General features: G+C 46.2%; 1 protein-coding gene across 8 annotated transcripts in view; it reads left to right on the forward strand.

Moving 5' to 3' along the window:
- RIOX2 (ribosomal oxygenase 2) overlaps nucleotides 1-26,028 on the forward strand; it is a 27,275-nt gene continuing 1,247 nt past the window's right edge. The window contains exons 1-9 of one of the 8 annotated variants that reach the window (XM_033433349.2): nucleotides 1-134; nucleotides 5,285-5,753; nucleotides 10,494-10,667; nucleotides 12,085-12,213; nucleotides 17,875-17,978; nucleotides 21,356-21,458; nucleotides 22,224-22,392; nucleotides 24,319-24,407; nucleotides 25,931-26,017. In XM_033433349.2, coding sequence (XP_033289240.1) covers nucleotides 5,322-5,753; nucleotides 10,494-10,667; nucleotides 12,085-12,213; nucleotides 17,875-17,978; nucleotides 21,356-21,458; nucleotides 22,224-22,392; nucleotides 24,319-24,407; nucleotides 25,931-26,017 — 1,287 coding nt within the window. In that variant the 5' untranslated portion in view covers nucleotides 1-134; nucleotides 5,285-5,321. Of the gene's footprint in view, nucleotides 135-326; nucleotides 475-548; nucleotides 3,606-5,284; nucleotides 5,754-10,493; nucleotides 10,668-12,084; nucleotides 12,214-17,874; nucleotides 17,979-21,355; nucleotides 21,459-22,220; nucleotides 22,393-23,253; nucleotides 23,373-24,318; nucleotides 24,408-25,930; nucleotides 26,018-26,028 lie in introns of those variants that run through there. The other 7 variants (XM_033433352.2, XM_033433346.2, XM_033433350.2 and 4 more) reach the window with 7 other exon arrangements.

Genomic DNA, 26,028 nt, shown 5'->3' on the forward strand with positions numbered 1-26,028 from the left:
GGCGGGCGTGGAGAAGGGCGCTCAGCAGGAGGGGCCGCCGGAGCGTGCTCACGTCGCGCCGCTCTGCGCTGCCCCGCCCCCAACCCACGCCGCCGCCCGCTTGGCTCGCGGCCGCGCGCCCCACGCAGAGTCTGGTGAGTGGAGCGGTCTCGGCTCTCCGTCCCCGCCACTGCTATGTGGGGTGGTGCTCAACTTCCGGGCGTCCAGGCGCGAGTGTGGATGGAGCAAGGTCGGGGAGGGGGGGGGACCGCAGGGCTCGGGCCGAGAGCTTCGGTAAGGCCGGGCCACGGCCAGCGGGCTCTGTTGGTTTCGGGACGGGGGACGCGCGCCGACGCGCTCGACGATCCCGGGCACTGGAATAGTGGACACGCTGGGTGTGGTGCCGCCCAGGATTGCGGATGGCCTGGGCACCAAGAGTAACCACGTGCTCGGCCGGTGGTCTTGAGACGGGACGAGCACACGGAAAGTTTGGAGGTTTGCAGGGAGGGTGATGCAGGCCTTGGCCCCGCTCGGCGGGCTGTATGGGAGCGCCACGTGGGCTGTCCTCCCGGGCGGCCGGGCGGGCCTAGGAGACCGGCTTTATGGCAGCAAAACCTGAAGTGCGGGCGGGAGAGCTGCGTCTTTCTCTCCCCACCGTAACTTTAAAATGACATTCTACCCTCCCTTTCTTTCATTTGTCACCGAATATTTCTAGAACGGCTGCTCGACTGTTGGGTTGTCCATCAGGTTAATGAGACCAGGTGGTTTACTGTGTTTTAAGGAAGTATTGGCCTGGGAGTCGCAGGCTCTGATTACTCCAATAATCAGCTGTAAATTCGGCGCCGGGCCTTTGATTTCACTGGGCTCATCTTTAAGTGGAAAAGCCTGATTTATCCAGCTTCTAACACCATCGCTTGGATAGTTTTGCCTCTCTGCCCTCATCCTTTGTAACCTCAGGGTTACTAAAATACTTTAATGAGGTTCAATACATTATTTCTAAAATAGAATTAAAAAGATAAGTGCCAATCACAGCTTTAGGTCAACAGGAGAACCACTTTTCCCTCTCTGAACTGGTAAACATCAATGAGGGCCCAAAGGAAATATTTTAAGTCAGCCTAGGCAAACTTGTTACAGGCAATATATCGTTTCTGTCAGTTTGTGTGCGTCTAACTGAGCTGAGTTTGCCTATGATCCTCCTCTATGTTAGTGGATCTAAAATTCTCCTGCTGAGAACTGTTAATTTTCTTTTTTAACTTCTTTTAAACTGTGTTACTGCAGATTTCTGGGCTCAGCTACCAGAAGTGTTGGTCCAGTAGGTTTGATATGGGGCCCATAAATTTGCATACTAACAAGCTTTCCTGGTGATTTGACTACACTTTGTAAAACACAGCTCTGGAGCTTATAAAGACACACCTCCCTCTCCTGGTTGGTAATGACCTCTGATGGCTAAGGTGCCTTTCAGCTCTGACCGTACTGTTGAATACTCAAGCTACAGCTGCCATCCAAGAATAATCCCCACTGAACAAACCATCTGTTTTCCCCTAACTCTGTTTTGTGTAAGGCTTTTGAGATTTTTTTCCTCTAAAATTGTATACAAAAGATGAAAAGGGGAAAAAAATTCAGCAAATGTTTATTGAGGACCTCCTATGTGCCCTGGTCTGTGCTAGGCTCTGAAAATGTGCAGATAGTTGCTCTGTGTTAAGACTTCTGGTCAGTGAATATTACCATAGAAAAGGAAGTTAGGACACTTAAAAATATAAAGGCTTTGTTTGTATTTGTTGCCTGTAGAATGGGTATCACTATTGATTTTCTTGTGGAGTTTAATCCTTCAAAGTTGTTTAGATTAGTTGCTGGTTTTCATCTGTGGGCAGTTAGTAAAATATGAACCTTGAATCTTTTAACTTAATCTTTTTACATTTGAATGCTGTGGTCAACTTAAGTTGGAAACAATTGCTTTTTAAACGCTTGCTTTTTTTCCCCCTGTAGCTTATGAAAATATTTACTCTTAACTTCTGTTTGGGTGGTCTGTGAGATTCAGAGGCAGGCTAGTGTTGGCTGTACTTTTCCAGACAAAGCATTCTCTTGTTTAGTTCCTATATTTCTTAACATTACAAAAAACACTTTTTGCTTTTTTCATTTTTAATGTTTCTGAAATTGTGATGCAGCTTACTATTTTGTAAGTTTAATGTGGTGGAGTATGTCATCTGTTCTCTCAACCTCCCAAAAGCTGTTAAAAAGAATGGTTGTCTTACAGTATGGGCAATGTGAGAATCAGAGAAATAGTATGTTTGCCTAATAACCACTAATCTACGTTCCAATTAACTGAGCCTCAAATCATTTCAAAATGAACACATAGAAACAATAAATGATGTAACTTTTGGCAGTAAAAGTAGTGAAATTCATAGTCTAACAAAAGCATTCGTTATGCACTGTTGGGATTTATTTTGTTACTGATTGTAGATGGGAAATATGCTTCAAGTGATTTTATTTTTGGCTTAAGTATTTTGCACACATTGTTTCACCACACTTCCTGGTGAATATGCTTATACTGTATTCATATACTGTGCTTAAGGAAAACAAGCCTTTTGTTTGCATCTTCCTGCTGCTCCCATCCCTTAAATAAATTTTAAACTGACCAATTGTAAGGGATAAGAAATGTGTAGCTGAATATGAAATTACTTTTCCATTAATAAACACCTTTAATCATGCAAACCTTCTGAGGCAACCTAACAGTTTTTAACAATTAAATGTGAGCATTGTATCCCGCTTCCCCAACACCATCCCCAGGGTTAGTGATTTGCTAGGACTCACAGCTGATTTATTACAGCAGATGGAGACCAAGTGCTTCATTGCTGCAGCAGCTAGTTGTGACAACATGTGTGAAATGCTGCCAACCAGGGAAGCTCATTAGACACTCAGTGCCCAGGGTTTTATTGGGGGCTCATCATGTAGGACCTTCTGGCTGGCATGTATCAAAATTCCAGACACCCAGAAGGAATGCGGGTGTTCAGTATAACCTGCATTGTTTGTCCAAACAGCTTAGACACAGTGAGTCCTTCTTTTCAGTTAATGGTGGTGGGAACACATCTGAAATCTAAGTTCCCAGACCTGACATCCACCACATGCTGACCTTTCAAAGGATAGCAGGTGGCTCTTTTCTGCACAAGCAATGCTGTCTACTGAATCTGTTTTCGTATCTCTTGTATTTCTTCATCACTTCTGGGCTCCAAGTACTAGCAGTACTTTGTCTCACTGAAGCTTTGATTCTTCAGTTGAGAAAGCACGCTGGTCTGTTTAACTTAAAAAGAATAAGAAACATTTTCAGAAAATGTGTCTCATTGATGATATATCCTAAGACATTAAAGTTTTTTTCCCCAAAGTTTAAGAAAAAAGCTTAAGCCCTTACCCCTTCAATGCAAGCTTTTAGTATCAATTTGTATTAGTTTTATACTATGGTCCTGTGTTTCCTGCCCAAAGCATTGGCCCTTTTGAAGGAACTGAGCTATTTGTGGGTACAATATTTAGAAGCTAAAATGAGGCCCCTAGAGAGTTTTAAACAGTAGCACCCCCTTATCCACGGCTGACAACGTCCCAAGACACCCAGTGGATGCCTGAAATCGTGGATGGTACGGAAGTCTGTATATATTGTGCTTTTTCCCTATTCCCAGATAGCTATAACCAAGTTTAATTTATAAATTAGGCACAGTAAGAGAATATCCGAATTGCCAGCATCATTACTCTTGGACTTTGGGGCCATCATTATCAAGTAAAATAAGGGTCACCGGAAGACAAGCTTTCTGATACTAGGACAGTCAATCTGATCACCAAGACGGCCACTAAGTGACTAATGGTCTGGGTACACTAGACAGAGGGATTAATTCTAAATTTATTTTCTAGGTTTATTCTGAATTTATCAATTATAAATTTGTAAGTTAGTTGTTGCAATGTGTAACACATTGTTCAGGTGCCTACTTCCCAGGCCAGACCATTAATTCTACTCAGTCTATAGGGTAGCTGAAATACAGCTTAGTTATAATGACAAAAGAGCAGAAAACAGTGTGCTTGCAATTCTGATAGCCCAACAAAATAGAAAAGCATGACATTTATAAATAAGTTACTGGTCTCTGGGAAAAATTGGTTTTTATAAGCACAGTGGTTCTTAACCTTTTTGGGGTATGGGGACTCTTTCAAAAATCTGGTAAAAGCAATGGACCTACCCCCTTTCCCAGAAAAAAAATTGATTTTAAAATAGCATTTTGCAGTTTCAGGAAATTCATATAATTTAAATTCATACATTCTTGAACTCCAGATGCAGGACACCTGCATTGTAAACGTGATGACAGTTGTGATTTGAGGCAGTTCTGAGAGACCTTTGGCAATACTCAGGGGAGTCGATTCTCTTGCTACTCAAGTGTGGTCTGTGGCCCAGCAGTAGCGTCACTACCTGTGGGCTTGTTAGACATGCAGAATCTCAAGTCCCACCCGAGCCCTAGGCGCCCAGGGGATGTGTGTGCACGTGAAGGCTGGAGGGAGGAGAGCTTTGTTAGAAGTTAATGACGTTGCCATTTTATTATGTCTTATTTTAGTTAAAAAGGTAGAGCTTTTAAAAGCCTTGAGATATAACTATCTTTACCCTTCACTTTCAGCCCCCAATTAGTTTTCTGCTTTATTTTAATTTTTCTGATAAGGTGGCAATTTTTAGGAATAAGCTGAGGTTTGGAAGTGAGGCAATTCAGGTGGTTAAGGACCTGGGAGCAGGCATCTTCTTGCCCCAGCCGTCAGGTGGCACCTCTGGCCCAGGTGGCCTCCAGGACAGCAGCTGGGGGTAGTGCTTTGGTGAGGAGCACCTGGCCGTGGGCAGCTCTTGAGTCAAGTATTTATAACTCAGAGTGCATCTAATTAGATTTGGGATCTGGTGCTGATTAAAGCCAACTTTAAGATTTCAACTTTGCTGTGTCAATGGCCACAGGCTAAAAACTGTGACTAGGAACTGCTGAGATAGTTGAATCATTTAATTTGGGATAATTATACCTTCCGATAAGTGATGAATTCCACGACTTAGTGCTCGTGTACAAGAAAAACACGCCTTCCTTTCTGCGAATATGTGATCTGCATAGTGTTTGAGGCTGAATCATATCTTGGAAGAAATGGTGTTGGCTTCAGGCTGTATCTTCTTCTGGTAGAAATGGCCTTGGTTTAGGAAGAGTTCGCACAAAGGCCTAATAGTCATGCAAGTTGTGTGTATGAGATCCTCTGACACCGAAACTGGGACGCCTAATCACGAGTGTTTTCTTCTTTTTGGCAGGTTTGCTTTTCCTCACTGCCTTGTCTTGAAGACAACGATGCCAAAGAAAGTGAAGCCTGCAGGGGATGGGAAGGAAGAGGGGCCTGTTCCCTGTAAGCAGGTGAAGCTGGAGGCAGCTGGTGGGCCTTCCCCTTTGAACCTTGACAGTCCCAGTGGCCTCTTTGAAAGTTTGATCTCGCCCGTCAAGACAGAGACTTTTTTCAAGGAGTTCTGGGAGCAGAAGCCCCTTCTTATCCAGAGAGATGACCCTGTGCTGGCCACATATTACCGGTCCCTGTTCAGGCTCTCAGATCTGAAGAGTCTGTGCAGCCGGGGTATGTACTATGGAAGAGACGTAAATGTCTGCCGGTGTGTCAATGGGAAGAAGAAGGTTTTAAATAAAGATGGCAAAGTGCACTTTCTTCAGCTGAGAAAAGATTTTGATCAGAAAAGGGCAACAATTCAGTTTCACCAACCTCAGAGATTTAAGGTAACAGGTTCTCCCCAGTGCAGAATCCTGGTGTGTATTAAAGTGCTACCATTTGGCCACAGATCAGCTTGGGGGTAAATCTGTTTTGATGATGATGAGGCTGCTGCCAGTTTGAGAAGAGGTAGCACCTGTTTGGTCTTCAAATGCATTACAACTTCAGTGACTTTATGTTCCCTTTTGGCTAAACTGTTAGAATCTGCAACAACTCAGGCTGGACGTGGTGAGCTGCAAAAACTAAATTATACTTCAGGTTTATAAAGTTTGTTAAAGTGACGTTACACCTCCAGGAGCATTTCCGTGGGCTGGTTTATGTTTTGACACATGGTAGACATTTCTGTTTGGCTTGTTCCTTCACTGTAACTTAAGGCACGATAGTGTCAAGGTGATCATTTTTTCCTTAAAGTTGCCTCCCTCTACTGCCTACATCTACCTAAGTAGAGGCTTCTGAGCAGTGACCAGACCACATAGGCACCAGAGGCACGTTTAAGAAAGAGACTTCACCCTTATTAACAGTAGCCCGCCTGGCACTGAGGGGCAGGGTCCTGGAACTGCTGCTGGGGGGGCATTCGCAGGTGGAGGGTAGGTTGGATTTGCAAGTCGGGAAGACTGGCTAACCTTTTATTCTGCGTCAGTGGTTGACATTTGAGAAATAATTTGCCTCCTCTGTGCTCAGTTTCTGTGTTTATAAAATGTAGACTTAGGATGAGCTAATCTGCTCTTAGAGGCATGAGATCTTTATGTGACAGGTGGCCCAGAACAATTGAGGGCCCATTCTGAGTTTTAGATAAAGTTTATCCCCATTCAGAAATGCCCTTCTGTGACCCATGGCTGAATCAAAATGTCAGCTTAGGAGGAGGAGAGCAGCCCGTGAAGTTCCACACTGACCGGGTGGCTTCTGGCTGTGTGGTGGCTCCTAGGACTTTGTCATCAATTACCAGTAATGCTTCTCACGACGGAACTCGAGTTGCCCTGTTAGATCCATTAGGCCTCTCTCATCTGTTGAATGCCTTTCCCTTTCTTGTCTGCAGGATCCTGAACCTATTTGTACTCTGGATAAAGTACAAGTACTCTTAGACTTTTCAGTACAGGCACTCATTCCAAAGGAGTGAGGCAATCATGAGCAGTTGAAATGTCCTTTGAATGCCAGCCTTTTGTCCCTAGCACCCAAAAGGAATTTATAAATCACTTGCAGACCAAGTCATGATGTGTATTCAGAAAATATGGACACGGAGGTACTTCACTCTGAGCTTGTCCTTGACTCTTTACTTAGCTAGAAGCAGCACTGTTTTTTAAAAGAGTGGTTTTTAGACACCTAAGAAGTATGAATAGAAAAGATCACTGATGTTGATTATGTAATTTGTTCACAGACCAGCAGAAAGTTATTGTTTGGCATATGTGTGGTGTCCTCTGTGGCTGTCATTTTTGTGCTGTAGAATCATCTTGGGCTCTTCTCTGCTCGTCTGCTTAAGTGCTGCATGTTCCTCTTCCCCAGTTTCAAGTGGCCAAGACTGTGTTTCCTTTGCCCTGTTGACTCAGCTCTCTAGCCATGTTTATTAAAGCAGGAAGGATGAGCTTTCCCATCTCAACGCAGCCCCCGGGCTAGACTAGGATGCATCCTGTTTTGCTTGGTTTTTTCCACCACGAGGACTTGAGAAATCTGTTAGGCCTCAGGAGCTCACCCTTTTACACTAGAAGCTGGGTTCCAAGTATTATATTGTGACCAGATTTAGTGTTGTGTGTGTGTTTACTAATGGATATGTTGGTATCAGGGTAGAGAAAGTATAGAGGCAGTTCCTCATTGGCCAGATTGAGAGACTATCAGAGTGAACAGTCAGCCCTTTCTTTATCAGGTCACACCGTGTGCACAGTTTATTATTCTAGTTTGTCTGGAAATGAGTAAGGAGGTAACCAGAGAGTGGTGGGTTGTTCCCCATCTGCTCTGGGTAATCCGTGTATCAGGAGTCCAGATGAGTTTACCAGATATTTACATGTGTTCACTTTTGAACTCTCCAACAGACATTTGAAATAATTGGGGCAATCACTGTGGTCTCCATTTTACATGGAAAAAACGAGTTCACAGATGTGACTTTTCCATAGCTACTAAGTAAGGACTTCTGATTCCAAAATTAAAGCATTTTCCTAACCATATATCTAAAGATATTAATTGAAATGTAGTAGGGCTTTGGGCATGTTTGCTTTCACCTTTAGGTGTGAGTGTGGGCTTCTGGTCTTAGCTGTTGTGTTCAGCTGAGCCTGCAGATAGGTCAGTGGAGAGAGGAGGAGCCTCCTCTTTCCCTTTCCCTTTCCCATTGTTCTGGGGTCCTCCTTGGCATCTCCAGACATAGTTGGGAGTCACGAGTCAAAGGAGACAGATTTCAGGAGCCTTGTTTGTGCCAGAGTCAGCACTGGTGAAGCTGTAACAGTTGTACATTGCTTTGCAATGTAAATAGGCTTTGAGATAAATATGCTGTTTCCCACAGTCTTAGGGTGGGAGTCTTCCTTTGCAAATAAAGAAGCTGACTTGTACCTACAACTTGGTCGGTGGTGATTTGACTCCAGATCCCTTTCTAGTGGGCCACACTGGGCAGATTGAGAAGCTAAAGGTTCTGTTTCCAGGAGAGATAGAAAAATTGTACAAATGATGGGGTTTTCAGTAACTTTTTTTTTTTTTAATTTATTTATTTTATTTTATTTTTGGCTGTGTTGGGTCTTTGTTGCTGCGTGCGGGCTTTCTCTAGTTGCGGTGAGCAGGGGCTACTCTTCATTGTGGTGTGCAGGCTTCTCATCGCGGTGGCTTCTCTTATTGTGGAGCACGGGCTGTAGGCGCACGGGCTTCAGTAGTTGTGGCTCGCGGGCTCTAGAGTGCAGGCTCAGTAGTTGTGGTGCACGGGCTTCGTTGCTCCGCGGCATGTGGGTCTTCCCGGACCAGGGCTCGAACCCGTGTCCCCTGCATTGGCAGGCAGATTCTTAACCACTGCGCCACGAGGGAAGCCCTTCAGTAACTTTTAAGAAGAAAAGAGACATGTACTCCTCAATTACAGACCCAGAAGCTTGAGTTGGGGGCCATAAAGTCACCCATATGGTCCTGAAACACCTCTCAGGCCATCAGAGACAGAGAGAAAGAGCAAGAGAGAAACTGGTTCTAGTTACTGTATAAATGTAATTACAGGGCCAGGTCCTGCTGGCCCCTCCCAGGTATAAATTAGGCGGCTTGGGAGATCTCTTAACTCTCGGGAGCTATTCAGATGCCATAAAATCATTCTTCCTGTGTTGCCTGAGATGTGTAAGTAGAGAAGCTCAGTGGTCTATACTGAAGATGTCTCCCAAAGCTTTTTTCATGCTGACCCAATTCTTTCCCACTTGGCATTTTTAATACTGTAGTTTTTTTTGTTTTTTTTTTGGTGTTTTTCCGTCCAGTGGTAGGATTGACTCCCAAGCTGTGGTCACTGGTTTACTCAGCAGATACTTTCGATGTTTCAGTGTCTTGTGTGTGGCAGGCACTGTACATGCATGTGCTTGAAGGGGCTCTGCAGTGTCCTTTGTAGGTGACTTCTTTAAGGTAGTTCCTTAGAGGGGCAATATAGAGTCATGGTTAAAGGTGTGGGCTCCGGAGCCAGGCTGCATGGATTTGAATCCTGGCTCCATCATTCATTGGCTGTGTGTTCTCGTGCCCGTTTCCTCATTGGCATTTCCTCATTGGTAGGACCCACCCTATGAGACGGGGTGGCGGGGAGGGTTGTACAACTGAAGTAGGAAAGCACTTGGAAACAGTGCCTGGCACATAGGAAGTGCCGATACCTACGTGGCCTAACTGCTGCCTCTCCTCTCTCACCTGCCTCGGGACAGTCAGGTTTCTTCCTTGCAGGGATGTGTGGCTCCTCTCTAGGCCCCTCAGTTCAACTTAGGCCCTGAAGAGCTGATTAGCGACTGGAGAAAGGGAGCATTCCTCGACCCTGTTTACCCCTTCGCTGTCTGTACCCCCTTCCTAGGTAGTCATTTCTGCTTCCATTGCTCTGAGTACCCTTTTGTGCAGGCAGTTCCCAGATGTACCCCCTAGCTCTTCGTCTTGCCAGAACTTCAGACTTAGCCAGCCAGCACACGGGGGTCTTAGCAGCTCACACTTAACACTGCTAATGTACGGCTTTTCTTTTCTCCCCCCTGAAAGCTTGTTCTTTAGCAGATCTTTCCCATTTCAGTGGAACTGGGAGCTGACTAACTGCCTCAGTCAAAAACCCAAGAATGTTTCTCTGATTTATTCTCCCCACTCCCATACCCCAGCCATCAGCATGTCCCGTCAGTGCTGCTTTCTGAGCGCATCTCGACTTTTCTATTTCTCTCTCCCTCGCCCACCACCCTGGTCACTCCCAGCCTACGCTGCTGCCTTCGTAGCTTCCCCACGGCTCTCTCTTGCTTTTCTACAATCAGTTCCCCACACCGCAGCCTGAGTGAGCTTTTATAAGTGCGCGTTGGATCCTGTCCTTGTCCTGCTTAAGATCCTATGACTCCCTGTTGCCTGCCTCTCCAGTCTCGTCTGCTGCTGCCTCTTCTCTGTGCTGTTCTGCACGAGGACGGAAGGGTCCTGAGGACAGAGGCGCTGGCTTGGGCACCGTTGAATTCCAGGTGTCTGGAACATAATAGCTGTGCGATAAAGACTTGCTGAGCGCATAAGAACATATTCCTTGTTTCTAATGTATTTTTCACCTCTTTCCCCTCCATCTTTTTTTTTTTTTTTTTTTAAAGGATGAGCTTTGGAGGATCCAGGAGAAGCTGGAGTGCTACTTTGGCTCGTTGGTTGGCTCGAATGTATACATAACCCCTGCGGGTTCTCAGGGCCTGCCGCCCCATTATGATGACGTAGAGGTGAGGGGGGAGGAAACTGCTCGGCTCCGGGAGGACGAGTTGCTGCCAGCCCGGGTTAGTGGGTTGTCAGGGTTCAGTTCAGCTCTCGGGCCGGGTCTCTGCCAACTCTTCCTGTGCGGGCTCTGCAGAGCTTGACCTCAGTCACCGGGATGTTGGGCCAAAATTAATCCCATCAAACTGGTTTCCTGCTCCTTCAGAAAGGGGAGGTTGTTTATTTACTAGTATAAAGAGCCACACATTCCTCCGAAATAGGTGTTTTTTGAATTTTCTACAGAAAAGTGTGATTGGCTTTTTCTTTAATTTTATAATGTATGGTCTTTAATAAGGTGAGGTCTTAAGTAATTCTTACATCTGCTTTCTTTTGTCCTTTTTCTGTAGCTACCAAAAGTATATATTTTTTCCATTTGTGAAGATCTTGGGGCAGCTTGAATGAAGGTCATGGTTTCACTTAAGCACTGGCGCCTTGACAAGTGTTGATTTCATTCTCATGTGGCTGCCAAAAAGAGTTAACCCTTTGGCTTAGGTATTTCATAGTTTTATTTTTGTACCAAGACAATGTGTGAACACAGAGTTATTAGTAAAAAACCTCTTTTTTCCCCCTCCTTTGAGAGCAATTTGATATCAATACAGTTTCCAAAAAAATTAAAAAAAAATATTTCTAATAGGGCTTCCCCGGTGGCACAGTGGTTAAGAATCCACCTGCCAATGTAGGGGACAAGGGTTTGAGCCCTGGTCTGGGAAGATCCCACATGCCGCGGAGCAGCTAAGCCCGCGAGCCACAACTACTGAGCCCACGTGCTGCAACTACTGAGCCCACGTGCTGCAACTACTGAACCCCACACACCTATTGCCTGTGCTCCGCAACAAGAGAAGCCGCAATAAGCCTGCGCACCACAACGAAGAGTGGCCCCAGCTTGCTGCAACTAGAGAAAGCTCGCGTGCAGCAGTGAAGACCCAACGCAGCCAAAAATAAATAAATAAAATAAATAAATTTAAAAATATATATTTCTAACAGAACTTTAAAATATCTTTGGTTGAATGAAGAATAAAAAAACTTGACATTTTCCTATGTGCCAAGGATTGTGTTCAGGATTTTAGACACTCAGTAATATCTGAAGCTTGGCTTTTCCGTCAGAGATTATGGGCTTTCAGCTGCCTGATGGAAGATTTAAAAGAATGAGATAGTGGGATAGATATTGGGATATAAAGAACTCAGTGAGGTTTTCATGAAAGTGAAAAGAATGACTAGCCCTCCAGTGTCAGACTTCACGATTACCTGTTTTTAAAAGTGAATACCAGTAGTGGCAACTTTAAGTGTATAGTGAAATGTATCTGTGATCTTTTATTTTTATTTTTTTATCTGAAATTTGTGATTCATCTAAGCCCTGAGAGGGCTAACACTCTAGAAGCACTTTGCCTCATGAGTTGTCTGGAGGCTCTCTGACACTCCGGGGTCCTGTGCTTCCTGTAGGTTTTCATCCTGCAGCTGGAGGGAGAGAAACACTGGCGCCTGTACCACCCGACGGTGCCCCTGGCGCGGGAGTACAGCTTGGAGGCTGAGGACAGGATCGGGAGGCCAGCACATGAGTTCACATTGAAGGTACGGGCCTGCTTTTGTGGGTGCCTTTCCTGAGACAGGTTTGGTTTGAGGTTTGTGTAATGGTCCCCGGCAAACGTACCCAAGAGGCTGGGGGCAAGTGGCTCTCATTCCAGCTAGCCAGCACAGGGTGGGGCGGGGGGGCTTCTTAAAGGACATTTGGTAGTTTTTAGCTGCGGAAGTGAGCTGAGGAAATGTTAAGTTCATTTTCCAAATCACCTGTCTCCAACTATAATCCAAGTGCAACAGGAATGAATTATGAATTCAGTAACCACTGACTTCTCTAGAGCAAAAGTGGAAGGCATGGCCAGTGGTCACCGCTGGGTCGTAGGCTGCTTGAGCAGAGCACGGCCAGGGACCCAGTAGTTTTTTTTGTTGGTAAAATTCCAGTCTGACCCCTTTTCCTCCTGATTGTGCAGTAGACTCTCTGCTCTCCCTTCCGCCTGCATATAGTACCCAGAAGAATAGTGAGCACGAAAGCCCTTGAGGAGGCCTTCCCCAGGAAGCCAGGTGGCTTGAGCCATGTGCTGGTTCGCTGGCATCTTGCTGCTGAGAAAGTGTGTCTTTGAGCAGTTAGCTGGATGGGATCATAGCCAATCCCCAGCAGGTGGGGTTGTTGAGGAAAAAATCTTGGATAAGAATAGCTGCATAATTAAATTTTATACCTTTTCCTACGAAACTTAAAATTTAATTTCCTTCAGTGGTAATAAGAAAATAGGTAATTTAAACCATACCGAAGATTCTAACCAAACTTGCATATGGTTATTGTTTTTGTATTTCTTGTGTCTTGACGTTATACTTAGTATCTAATTCCTACTCAGGGCCTCATAGCTCTTTCTTGATTTTAAGATCTTTGCCTGCCTACCATAACTGGGAGAAACAATCTCCCTTTTTAGGATGGGTGCCTGTGTTATAGGGGACTTGAATAAATACAACAATAAAGGTACCGTTCTTCATTTTTTTTTTTTATGCTCTTGGTCAGCAATCAGCAAACTATGGCCCATAGGCCAGAAGTCTGGCCTGCTGCCCGTTTTTCTATATAAAGTTTATGGAAACATAGCCACACTCATTCCTTATGTACTGTCTAGGGCAGAGTCAGCTAGTTGCCACAGGGACCATGTGGCTCACAAACCACAGATATTTACTGTCCGGCCCTTTACAGAGAGAGTTTGCCAACCCCGCTCTTGGCTGATTATTTTTAAGCCAAAGACTAAGCTGTCCATGGTCTCTGAGGCCAGGGCTGAGTTACCCAGACTGACATCTGGCTACTTGCCCTGCCCGAGTAGGTCGGGCTTCATGGTGGTCATAGAGGGCATGGGACTTGCAGGAGACGGAGCATTGCACGCTGCTTATGCCCATCCTGGTTTGCTCATGCCCATCCTGGTCCCAGCTCACTAGGAGAAGCCCTGAGTCTCCTGGAAGGAGAAAGACAGCGTTGTGTCCTGCGGGGATTTTCAAGTTGTATGTCTATTGAGTTTTTAATCAGTGGAATTCTTCAAATGAAATCTTGCATAAGTGCCCAGTGTATGAAATCGAAGATCTGAGTCGCTCTGGGTGGGGGTGGGCTTGAGGGCTACGATGAGCGGTCTGGAGCCCTCCTCACCCCTCTTCCTTCCTACCCAAGTGGCAGCCTGACTTGTACGTCTGCCAAACCTGAGGTCTTGGGGTGAAGACCACCCCTATAATGGATAGACATCTCTGTGGCTTAGGGATCTGACAAACCTGGGTTTGAATTCAGCTGCTGTCACTTAACGAGCTGCATGTCCTTGGGCAAGTTATTGATCTCTGTCTCAGTTTCTTCTTTGTTAAAATGGAGATCATAATGTTTATCTTGTAGGTTGTAAAGATTTAAAAATATTACTTTGATGCTGCCTTTACAGTGAAATTCCATGGAAGTGATGGCTATATGTCAGTGTATTGCTGCCTATCAAATTAGCACAAACTCTATGGCTTGAAACAACACAAATTTATTATCTTGTAGTTCTGCAGTTCAGAGGTCCAAAAGGGGTTTCACGTGGCTGAAATCAAGGTGTCAATAGGACTGTGTTCGTTCCGGAGGCTCTAGGGGAAAATTTGTGTCCTTGCCCTTTACAGCTTCTGGAGGCTGCTCACATCTCTTGGCTCACGGCCCCTCCCTCCGACATCAAAGCCAGCAACATGGAGCTTGGTCTTTCTCATGCTGCCCTCTCTCTGGTTCTCTCTTCCAATACCCTCTTCCACTTTTTTTTTTTTTTTTTTTTTTTGTACGCGGGCCTCTCACTGTTGCGGCCTCTCCTGTTGCGGAGCACAGGCTCCGGACGCGCAGGCTCAGCGGCCACGGCTCACGGGCCCAGCCGCTCCGCGGCATGTGGGATCTTCCCGGACCGGGACACGAACCCGCGTCCCCCTGCATCGGCAGGCGGACTCTCAACCACTGTGCCACCAGGGAAGCCCTACCCTCTTCCACTTTTAAGTATCCTTGTGATTACATTGGGTCTGCGTGGATAATCCAGAATAATCCCCGTCAGCAGCCTTAATTCCCCTTGTCCGTGTAACCTAAGTATTCACAGATGCCAGGTATTAGGATGTAGACATTTTTGGAGACCCTGCCATAATGGCCTGTCTTCATTTCCTCGACTCTCCCACTGTTGGGCACCCTTTCTAGCAGGGTTTCTTCCCCATTGTTCCTCTAGAAATATTCTCAAGGGTACTTCCACATTGTCAAGTACAGCGGTCAACTCCTAGTCCCCTCTTAGTCTGCCTGTCGTCAGCATTTGACACAGTGGGTCACTTCCACCCTGTCCACTGGCTTCCGGGATGCAACCTTCTCTTGGTTCTCTCTCCACCTTCCTGACTGTCCTATTCATTCTCCTTCGCTGTTTTGTCCTCAGTCTTCCTACTTCTCTAATTTGGGGTACAGGGCTCATTTCCTGGACTTCTTTGATCAGTCAGCATCCCCTCCCAAGGTTTCAAATACCCTCTACACTGATGTATTTTAAACGCTGTTTTAGATCTCTAGCCCACATCTCTAAACTCTAGACTCATAATCCAGCTGCCCACTTAATGTCTTCCCTGGAAATGTAAAAGATACCACAAATTTAATATTCCCCAAACCAAAATCCCGTGTCCTACCCTGTCCCCAACCTCCTTCTCCCTGCAAATGTGTCACCCTTCTTCTACTTGTTTGGGGCAAAATCCTTGGACATAGATTTATACAGAAGCCTCCTACCTAGTGTCCCCTTTGCAGACGTTTCTGACATAACAACCATGATGATCCTTTTGTGATCCCTGAACCCTTTGCCCAGACCTCTACTGTCTTTCCGTTAAACCCAGAATAAAAGCCAAAGTCCTTTTTTTAAAAAATAATCAATACTTTATTACTTAAATGGAAAATTGATAGCATAGTAAGTTTTAATGATCTAATTAATGGAAAATTATAATAAAATTTCTTTAAAATATTTTTCAACATCCTAGTGTACCACCATATTCATTACCATTGTGTATATTTTCAAAGGCATTAATATCAATGGAATAATTAAAGACAATGAAAATGGAACTCATTTATACCCAATCCTCCTTTTCTCAGGGCTTTATGCTGCTGGTTTATGTAGCCTTTGGATTGAAGCCAGAAATATTTTTTTTCTTGGTTAAAAAAATTAGCTTTTCTAGTTCTTTCAGAATAAACAGAAACAGGACAGTGGTATGTCAAATGGCTAATTGTCTTATCATTATAAAAAAGCTGAAGTCCTTAAAATGGTCTAGAAGGCCCTGTAACCTGGCCCCTCTGCTGCCTGCTCACTGCACCTCCCATCACTCCCACCTTCACTCACTACCTTCCTGACACACTGGCCTAACCGATGCCCCTCAACCTGCCAGGCACGTTCCAACCTCAGGACCTTTGCACTTGCTCTTCCCTCCTCCTGGAATCCTTTCTCCCCAGGTCATTGCATGGCTGGCTTGCTCGTTTCCTGAAGTCTCTACTGAAATGTCACCTTAGCAGAGTCAGGTTTAATGGACCATCCTGGGTCAAATAGCCCCTCTAATCCCAGACACCCCCCGCCACCCCCCACTTCCATCAACATCATTCCCCTCCTCCTCCTTCTGCTTTTTTGGTCTTCTTTGCATTCGCCATCACTTGACATTACTTATTTGCCGCTTTATTTTATCCTTCTTGCCCCACTAGAATGTCTTCATTGTCTAGTGTACCTTCTCCCTTCTCAGATGTTTTTCTCTTCTGGAATGTGCTCCATCAGGGCAGGTCTTTGTTTCGTTCAGTGCTCTCTCCCCCGGTGCCTAGCACAGGTCCCTGGCGTGGGTGGTGGGCAGGGAAGGGTTAATCAGGTGTTTGTGGGATGGATAAATGAATGGATGGATGAAATATGTATGTGAGGGCCTCAGTCACAGGGCTGGCCCACAGACTCTCACAAATGATACCTGTAATTATGAGTAGTGCATTTGTTTACTGGAAGTACTAGTTTCCCTGTCAGATTGGTGTTATCCAGGGCAAGATAGCTCTTATAATTACTTACGTATGTACTTAACATTAAAAAGAGAAGTTTTTTTAATCTGATATTTCTTGAGCTCTTTCTCCAGGGCCCATGCTCTTAACGAGTGAGACAGAAGGCTTCGCAGGGCTGTAGAGAGCAGATAAGCGACTCCCAAGATTCCCTCTCCTCTGCTCAGGCAACTGCTTATACAGAATGTTCTTTTTCTGTTTGGGATTAGGGAGGAGGAAGCTCCAGGGCAGTAGTGATTTGGGGAAAATATTTCTGTTCCGTGGCTTGGGAAAGAAATAGGACAGGGTGGTGGAGGCTCACCTGCCCGAGAAGTGACTGATCTTAGGTACGTATCGTGTTTAGGTTCACAGGGTTTTTCATCCATTCTTCCAGACATCTTTTGAGCCTCTGGTGTGTGCTGAATGCTTAGGTGGTTTAGGCCCTGGGGATACAAGATGGATATAGACCCTGCTTGGAAGAGCTCACAGACTCTCAGGGACTGGCAGGTACAATAAGAATCATAATACAGCCACAGCCACTTGCCCAGCATTGCTCCAAGAGCTTTCTGTTTTTGGCCGTGCCTCGCGTGCGTCATGTGGGATCTTAATTCCCTGACCAGGGATCAAACCCACGGCCCCTGCATTGGAAGTGCAGAGTCTTAACCACTGGACCGCCAGGGAAGGCAGCTCCAAGAACTCTTTTCCTTTAATCCTCAAAATAATTCTGTGAGATTTGGGGCGATGGCTTCCATTTTACACATAAAGGAACTGAGGCCTCGGGAGGTTAAGTAATTTGCTGGGGCCAACAGCCAGGGAGTGTAGCCTCTGTATGGCTCTAAAGCTCCTATCCTCACTGCCCCCTTTGACGGGTGTGGAGGGCGGGAGCAGGCTTCCCAGGCACAGGCTGTCACCTTGATCCCAGGGTGGCTTCAGGTGTATCTGGTCTCAGCTTATGAATAAAGAAAGTGACTTCAGGCTCTGGAAGCCTCTCCAGGATTGGGGTTCATGGCGACAGGTTCACAGACACAGCAGAGCTAGACGGGTGGATACCACAGAGAACGGCATGCAGACCACTGCTCGAAGCACCACATAGAGGTTTCTAGAATGCAGAACTGAAACTCACAGCCTTTCTAGAAGAACGAGAAGATATCCTCCCTACTAACTCCTTCCCCCCTTTTTTTTTCCTTTAGCCAGGAGACTTGCTGTACTTTCCCAGAGGGACCGTTCATCAGGCGGACACTCCCTCAGGGCTGGCCCACTCCACGCACGTGACCATCAGCACCTACCAGAGCAGGTGAGCACTCACCTGCAGCCTCGCGTCCCCGACAGCTCCGAGCTGTGGCCACAGCGGCGTGTTCGGGAGACGTGAGGGAGTTAGCTGCTTCTCTCCTACTTACCCGGCCCCAGGGTTTCCGGCTGACTTCCTATTCCTTCAGCGTCCTACCTGTGCCATTGACTCACTCAGGCTTCCTCCTGGCCTGTCATGACCCTGACTCCACAGAACGCTGGGAGTTGCCCAAATAAAGGCTCCCATGGTTTGGGAAGATAGAAGCATAGCTGTGGGTGTGGCAGTGTGTTCGTGTTGCCAGGCTGGGCTTGTAGTCTCTCTCCCACACCCCTATCCCCTGCCTCTCTCCCTCCCTCCCTCCCTTCCCCTCTCTGTCTCTCCCTGTCTCTGTCTCTGTCTCTCTCTCCCCGCCCCCTTCAAATTTTTTTTTGATTGTGGTAAAATATTTATAACATAGAATGTGCCATTTTAACCATTAAGTGTCCAATTCCCTGACATTAACTATATTCACACTGTTGTGCAACCGTCACCACTACCTGTTTCCAAGACATTTTCATCACCCCAAACAGAAACTCTATCCACTGAAACCTCTGGGTCTATTTTAAGGCTTCCATGTTTTTACAGTTCATGAAATTAAAGTCAGAAAGGAAGTCTGGAACAGTGAGTCCTGAAAGCACACGTGCTAAAAACAATTCCAATTAAAACCGCCTTCCAGTTCAGCGAGTGCCTCGTCACATGACAGGGCCAGGGCAGCAGTGCCCAGTGAGTCATTTCCTGGTAGCAGCGACCTCAGTAGTCCAGGTCCCATTAAAAACGCCAGTCATTAATTTATTCATCATGCAGCACTACACCTTGTGCTAGTTGCTGAGATTGTAGGCATTGGACTGAAGGCGCTTTGAGAGAACTTACTCTCTGGAAGTGGTGGAAGGAGGGGAGATAGGCATGTAGTTACCAAACAGTGTGACACATCCCATCATAGGTTTGCAGAGGAGACTCTGGGAGCACAGAGGAACGCACTTAGCTAAGCCGGGGCCTCAGGGAACGCTTTGGAAATGACTTGACACACAAGCTGAGGGAGATTTACAGGAGGAGTAAGTAGAAGTGGGTCAGGAGGTCAGAGTAGGAGAGGATATTCCCGGCCTGAGGGACAGCCAGTCGCCTCCTAACTTCAAAGCCGTATCTTGCAGAACAAGTGAGTAAGCATTCTTCTGCCTCCTCTTCTGGCTTTTCAGCGAGAAGTGAACCCCCTGTGTTTAAGAGACAGGAGGAGCTAGCTGGAGTCTGGCCTGAAGTTAGGCTCTCTTTGCCCACAAGTAGAAGCTAAAGCTTGTTTGGGGCTTCCTTTGTGTAAAATGCCCTTGTCACCGTGACTGGTTAGGTGCCTTGCATAGCGAGAAACGGTCTCTGAGGGCAGCTTGAGAAGAACAGAGGTGACTGAGGGGGTGGGTCGTAGGAACTGGGGAAGGGCAGGCTGCAGGGAGGCTGAACCAGAAGTTCGTTCTGGACTAAAGCAGCTCTGGGCCTTGGCAGCCACATATTGATAGTTTGGCCCCATGAATGTCCATCTTCTGGTGTCCCGCCGTTGAGGTTACTCAGCTGCTCCCTCTTTCTCTAATTCTCCCTCTTTTTCATTTCTCTTGGTTTCCTAGTAATCGGTTTTCGCTCCCTTGTTTTCCTTCCTCGGTTTCTACTTACTCACAACATTGGCTCATCACAAGCATCCTCAGTTACTTCTCTGACCTCCCTCGATCTCGTTGAACCTATTAGCTTTTGCTTCCACTGAGTGCCTGACTCGCTGTTTCCCAGTCCCCAGGATGAACTGGTAGCCTTCCCTGGTCCCACCCACCCCCTCTGCAGGCAGCAGGGCTGGGGAAGAGAGGTCTGAGTTACAGAGGATGCCTGCTGGGGGCTGTGGGTAGGCACCGTGACCCGTGCATCTAAGCTGGATGCCGACCTGGGCCTTTGTCAGTGGGGCCGGTGCTAGAACGGGACAGATGTAACTCGAGGACCATCGCTCCCCGGAGGTGTCCCTATGCTTTGGTCCTGGTGCTCCTTAAGGCCTGTGGCAGAGTGAGGACTTGGGCCTTTTCCTAACCCCTCTCAAGGGTAGCATCGTTGGAAAATTTAGGGCCAGCTGTATGAGACAGTGGCCTGTCGATTTGGCTGCTTTACCAAAGTGAACCCCTCCAGAGGTGTTATTTCCAAACTTTGGAAAGGCCCAAGATCCGTTTTCCTAGAAGAACACAGAGCTCAATTTAACGGCACTTAAACTCCTCTGTGAGCTACTGCTGCATGACTTGTACCTGGGACCCTTCAAAGGACGATATTATTTCATGCTGCTGAAAGATCTCTATGGTCGAAGTTCAATCAAAGGTGTGAGGTTGGGTGTAGCATTATGTCACAAGTGGTGAGGCTACCACGGAGGAGTGGACGTCTTGGGGGAAGTGTCTCTCATGTGGCTTTTGTCCTCTTTTGCCACTTTTCCAGGAGGGAAGCATAAAAGTGTTAATTTTGTTACTGCGTGAGAAGCAAAAGTCATACTGTGAATTTCCATCTTGCATGCAGCCAGCAATTTGAAATCTGCTGGTGACACAGAGGAAAATTTTTAACAGCTCAGAAGTGTTTAAAGAGAGCAGCCCCACAGCGTGTGCTTCTCACACTGGCACACATTGAGGAGTGAGCGATTCTAAATGCCCCAGAGAAAGCAGAGGCAATTGAACACTGATGCTCGTCCCGAGATGGTATTTTTGGCCTCTGGCTTCTATCTCCTACCCCAGTAAAACCACTGCCAGGGTTTAACAAGTTGCAAAATCAACTGTTTTGAAATTGTTGATTTTGGATATTTTGCTGAGGAATTTTTACAAGGAACAAAGGAAAATGTAGTGTTTAACTGTTCAGATGATTACACAGTCCGGGGATCTTGCTGTTACCCTAAATGTGTTGCTTTGGATTTTTTACACATAAAAATCTTTTTAGGTCCTATAATGATTGAGGGTTAAAGTTTCCTGCAAAGCTCTCCTCAAGGCTCTGTGTTACATAGTTGAAAACATTAAAAAAAAAAAAAAATTGGTCCCTTAAACTTCCTACTTTATGACAGTCTGTAATTAATTCTCTGGTATCTTTACATTTAAGACAAATCATGAAGGAAGCCTAGCTTCCCACCTTTAATTTTGCACCTGAGTGTCTGGGATGGGAAGTAAGGGAAGACTGACTGATGAAGGCCGTAAGTCTTTATGCTGAGTAATGTGAAATTAGTGGAACTCAGGACGTCAGGGCAGGGGAATTGGTGTGACAGTTTGTAGCTTTAGGCTTTTAGTAATCAGTGTTCTGTGCACATTTCTTATGTGTTCACTCTTTTTTTTTTTTCTTGGTACACGTTCCAGTTCATGGGGAGATTTCCTTTTGGACACCATTTCAGGGCTCGTGTTTGATACTGCAAAGGCAGACGTAGAGCTACGGGCCGGCATACCCCGGCAGCTGCTCCTGGTAAGGAGTAAAGGCAGGTGGGAAAGGCGGGGTAACCACAGCCCAGGACAGCTGAAGCTGTGGCTCCCTCCTCGGGACCCCAGAGTCCTCCCCGTGCGAGCCAAGCTCGTCTTCTCCCAGGCACGGTGGTTTGCAGAACAAATGGAGTGCTGCACATTGCATGCCGCCCAAAGGACCAACAGTGTTGTGCAGACGGCCCGCTTCCTGTACTTCATGGCGGCAATGGCAGGCACCGGGAGCTCTGGCTGAATCAGTGGTTGAATGAATAACTAACCTGGCTTGGGAACTGTAGCCTGAGCACACGTGAGATCACTAGTTAGGACAGACCCACTGGAGAGCCTGGCCTTGGTGTGCTCCCTGGCTTTCCTGTCCGTCCTGGTTTTACCTTTGAAACAGCAGCCCTGTTGGCTAGTTTTGAGAAGCTGAGTGCATCAGTGCTGAGTTGAGCAGAGGGTGCTTTTGCGGTCTGAAGCAGACACCTTAGACAGCGATTTGCTTTTCAAAAGGCAAAGCCGAGACTGTGCCATGTTCCCAGGGATCCCTCTTTTCAGGCAAAATCCTGAAAATTGATCTTTTTTTGCAAACGGTAGGCAGCTTAAGATGAACAGTGGTTATGAGGAAATAAAGGGATACGGTTCTTAAGGGAGTGACGTGGATCTGCGTCTGCCCTGGGTGATGGTGGTCAGTGGACTACTCCAGAGACTGGGACCTGGGCAGTAAGGTCACTGGAGTCTGGGCCCGGACTCACTTCTGTGTTTCTAGCAGGTGGAAACCACAGCCGTTGCAACAAGAAAATTAAGTGGCTTTCTGAGGATGCTTGCAGACCGGCTGGAGGGCACCAGAGAACTGCTTTCAGCAGACATGAAGAAGGATTTTGCTATGAACAGACTCCCACCGTACTATGTGGGAGATGGAGCAGAGCTTTCAACACCAGGTAGAGCTTTGCTCTTTTCTTCTAGGTGGTCGGGCTAATGTGGGCTATTTTGAGCTTTTCTGGGTGGGCACCTCTTTGAGCTGATGGAATGTATGAAGCATTTGAGGATTAATGTGGGCCTATCCTTAGTGTGAGGTTGGACAGGACATGCAGCCTGATGGGGAATGAGAGCCCTGTGATTTGGGGTGAGGAGTATGTGTGGTTAGGGCCCCTCTGGAATTCATCATCTTCAGGAAGTTTTAAGAACTTGAACATTGAAATAATCTTGTTGGAGTTAACCCAGGGATGGGTAAAATGTTGCCATCAGCAGGGGAACTACCAGAATGCCCAAGATTATCAGACCTTCTCCCAAGTCCCAGGTGACTATTTTGTGACAGGTGTCAGGTACAGATGACACTGATAGACTTCTGGGTGGATGGTGATACCGGTGTTCTGGAGCAGAGACCACACCACACTCCTGTAGTCGGACAAAGCTGGGTTTATTGACTTGTAACAGGGAAGAGAGCACGCCACTGGGGCCTGTAGGCACCTCGGTAAAAGGATGTTGGAAAGGATTTATAGGATTTGGGTTTGAGTTAGGTGATTTTCAGGAGGGTTCAAGGAAGCAGGGCTTGGCTCGGGATTGAATGCTGTCGGGAAAAAGGAGGGATTCTCGGATTGGGTCTCCTGTAAATCTTAGCCAGTAGCAGGAGGAGTGAAATGAAGCCAAGGTGACAGTTGGTAGAGCAGCAGCAGCAGTCACTCAGGTCAGCCAGGATAGGGCACGTTTGGTCACTTCTGTGGTGTGGACAGTGTCCTTGCTTTGGCCTGAGTTCTGACCTGATGATGAAGTGGTCTTGGTTTTGTCTCGATCTCTCTCAGTCACAGCGTGGCCTTGCTTAATATCGGGGTTCTGTGTAATGGCCTGTGTTCAGCTGGAGAACATGGAGACACAGCCGTGAGTGCCAGGCTGGCTCTCAGGCTCCTTCTCTCTTAGTCAGGTACAGGGAGAGTTTCATTTTCACTAATTTTCATAAAAGCCTTATCACCAGTGGAGAACCACTGAGATACACACTCTACAAGGTCCCTTCTAACATTTTCTATGTTACATTTTTATTCTATGTACATTTTTATTATAGTCTCGGGGGGGGGGGCGCGGGAGTTTAAAATTTGTTTTTGATAGCATCTACTCAAAATAGCACATGTTTTCCCAGCACATATTTTAATCTTTAGCAGAACAGTGTTCTGAGTATCAGCTTATGGCCCAGGATATGTTATCCAGAGTTTTCCTTGCCTTAGTCCTTATAGTCAATAAAGTTATGATCCCTCAACTCTTTCTCCAGCCAGAAGACCCTGTAAGGCTGGTCTGATTGTAGTGGCTGCTTTTTCACTAAGTTAAATCCAATCTAGGAAAGAGTAGTTTTTCCTGTGGACTTTATTAGGTGGCTTTTTTATGACACTGCACTTGACCTACACAGGCTGAATAATTTGCCATGGTCATGGAACTAGTAATTGGAGGGGTGGTGCACTTTGAGCTCTGGAAGTCCTTTCAGAGTCCACATGTGGAGCAAGCAGGGGAGAGAAACTGGAGACGTGAGAGCATTCTGTGCAGAAGGCATGGTGGCCCTGTCTGTACTGTGATAGTATGTGCTCCCCGGGTACTGGTGACAACTATTTAAATGAACTTACAGTTAGATAAATAACAACAGAAGTCTGTATGTGTGTCTTCAGTATAAGGATGAGCTCCATCAAGATGTCAGCTACACTTTTCAGATCACCGTAAATGTCGGGGAGAGCGAATACTTGAGCTGGAGAGGGCGCCCCACATTTGGCTTCACCTGCAAATTGTTACTAAGTGTACTTCCTAAATAGTTGCTCCTGCAAGCAGGTTTGAGCCTGCTGCTTTCCTCTCTGAAAGATGGCTTTCCCTGTCTCTGGGTTTTCCAGGTGGACGGTTACCGGGGTTGGACAGCACTGTGAGGCTGCAATTTAGAGACCACGTTGTCCTCACTGTAGGACCCGATCAGGACCCATCCGTGAGTATCCAGAGGGGAAGGGGGTTCCGTTCTTCTCAGGGCATTTCCATCACAGGCCCCAGGTTATCAGACTGACAAATGGCCCTGCCCTCCTCCTTTGGGCATCCACCTCCTCACAGCTTAACGCCATCTCTTTAGATCAGATCATGCCCAGATCTCACTGTTATGGTTCCAAGGTTTCCTGCCTGTTGGGCATTTGAGGGCTTGTCTTCGGCCCCACAGAACCCTCCTTCTTTTCTCTAATTAGTAATTAAATGTCTGTTCTCTGTCTCCTAATTCAGGCCAGGTTGCCTTTGCTTAGACGGCCGCAGACCCCGTTCATGCGTCTCCCTGTCTCAGTCCCTCGCCCATCCTGTATACGGCGCAGACCTGCCTTTACATATGGTTTTGTTGATGGTTCTTCTCAAAAACTCTCTACTCTGTAGATGATGGAGAGGAAAATCTACATTCCATACCCTTGCCACCTAGCCCAGTGGTTCCCCAAACTGGCTGATTACAGTCAACTGGAAAATTTTTAGAACTTGTAAGTTCCTGGGCTTCGTCTGGTGTGGAGCCTCTGCATTTATTTTGAAAGCACCCCACACAACCCTAAAGCCCTTGGGAACTCTCCCATGCCCTGTGGCTTCACCCTGTTCCTCCTAATCAGCTTTCTTGGGAGGTGTCCAATGAATGTCTGGAGGGGATGAGAGTCGGGGGGCACCGAGATGTCTCCAGAACCCTATTTTTCCAGCCATCAGGGCCAGCCCTGGAGAAGACTGGTTTATAACATATATATAAAACCTAAAAAGTATATACTCCCACATCCCCATTTAAAAAAAGAAAATCCTAGTTATTCTGCTAACCAATCACTCAGTTTGAGGCGTTCTATTTCAGGCTAAGGCTTTGGGTCCTCGTCTGAGTGAGAGGTGACAAGGAATTTCTAAAGGTTCTGGAAGAGATAATAAAGTGCACTGTGTTATGGTGGGTGGAGAGGGACGGGAAGTCGAGACCATTCGGGAGCCTACTTTACTGTACGTGGAATAGAAGTTTTTATAGATCACATAGCTGGTATTTCTTAGGAATTAATATTTACTCTGTGGTGTTCATAAATTGTCCATTTATGTATACCTAGGAATGTCAAATTTTTCTGATGCAAAAAGATAGTGCAGGTATGATGAAACGAAAAACTTGAATGTTTCGTTGGTAAGTTGATATATAAATGGTTGCTTTTTCATTAGGTCGTTTCTGAAGATGCTGTTATCTTTTTGAAAAATGACGAGTGGTTATTTGCTGCATACAAATAGTAATCTGTGAGCACTATAATGAAATACGTATATTCTACATTGCGTGTGTATATATCTATATTTATCTGTATCTCATAATTTTTTTGCCAGAAGGATTCTTTAGTGTTCAATAAATTTCACTTAAGCACTGAGGCATTAAGCTTTTTCTTGGTGTTGACCTTTGTTATTGGAAAACCCTCCTAGTATTGAAGTGCTCAATATTTTGGTGTTGACGACTTGCTGTGTTTTTTTTTTTTTAAGGATGAAACTGGAGAAAAGATGGTTTACATCTATCATTCCTTAAAGAATAGGAGAGACACACACATGATGGGAAATGAGGAAACAGAGGTTTGTTCCAA

The sequence above is a fragment of the Orcinus orca genome, chromosome 5, assembly GCF_937001465.1.
Source record: "Orcinus orca chromosome 5, mOrcOrc1.1, whole genome shotgun sequence".
In the NCBI taxonomy this organism is placed as follows: Eukaryota; Metazoa; Chordata; class Mammalia; order Artiodactyla; family Delphinidae; genus Orcinus; species Orcinus orca.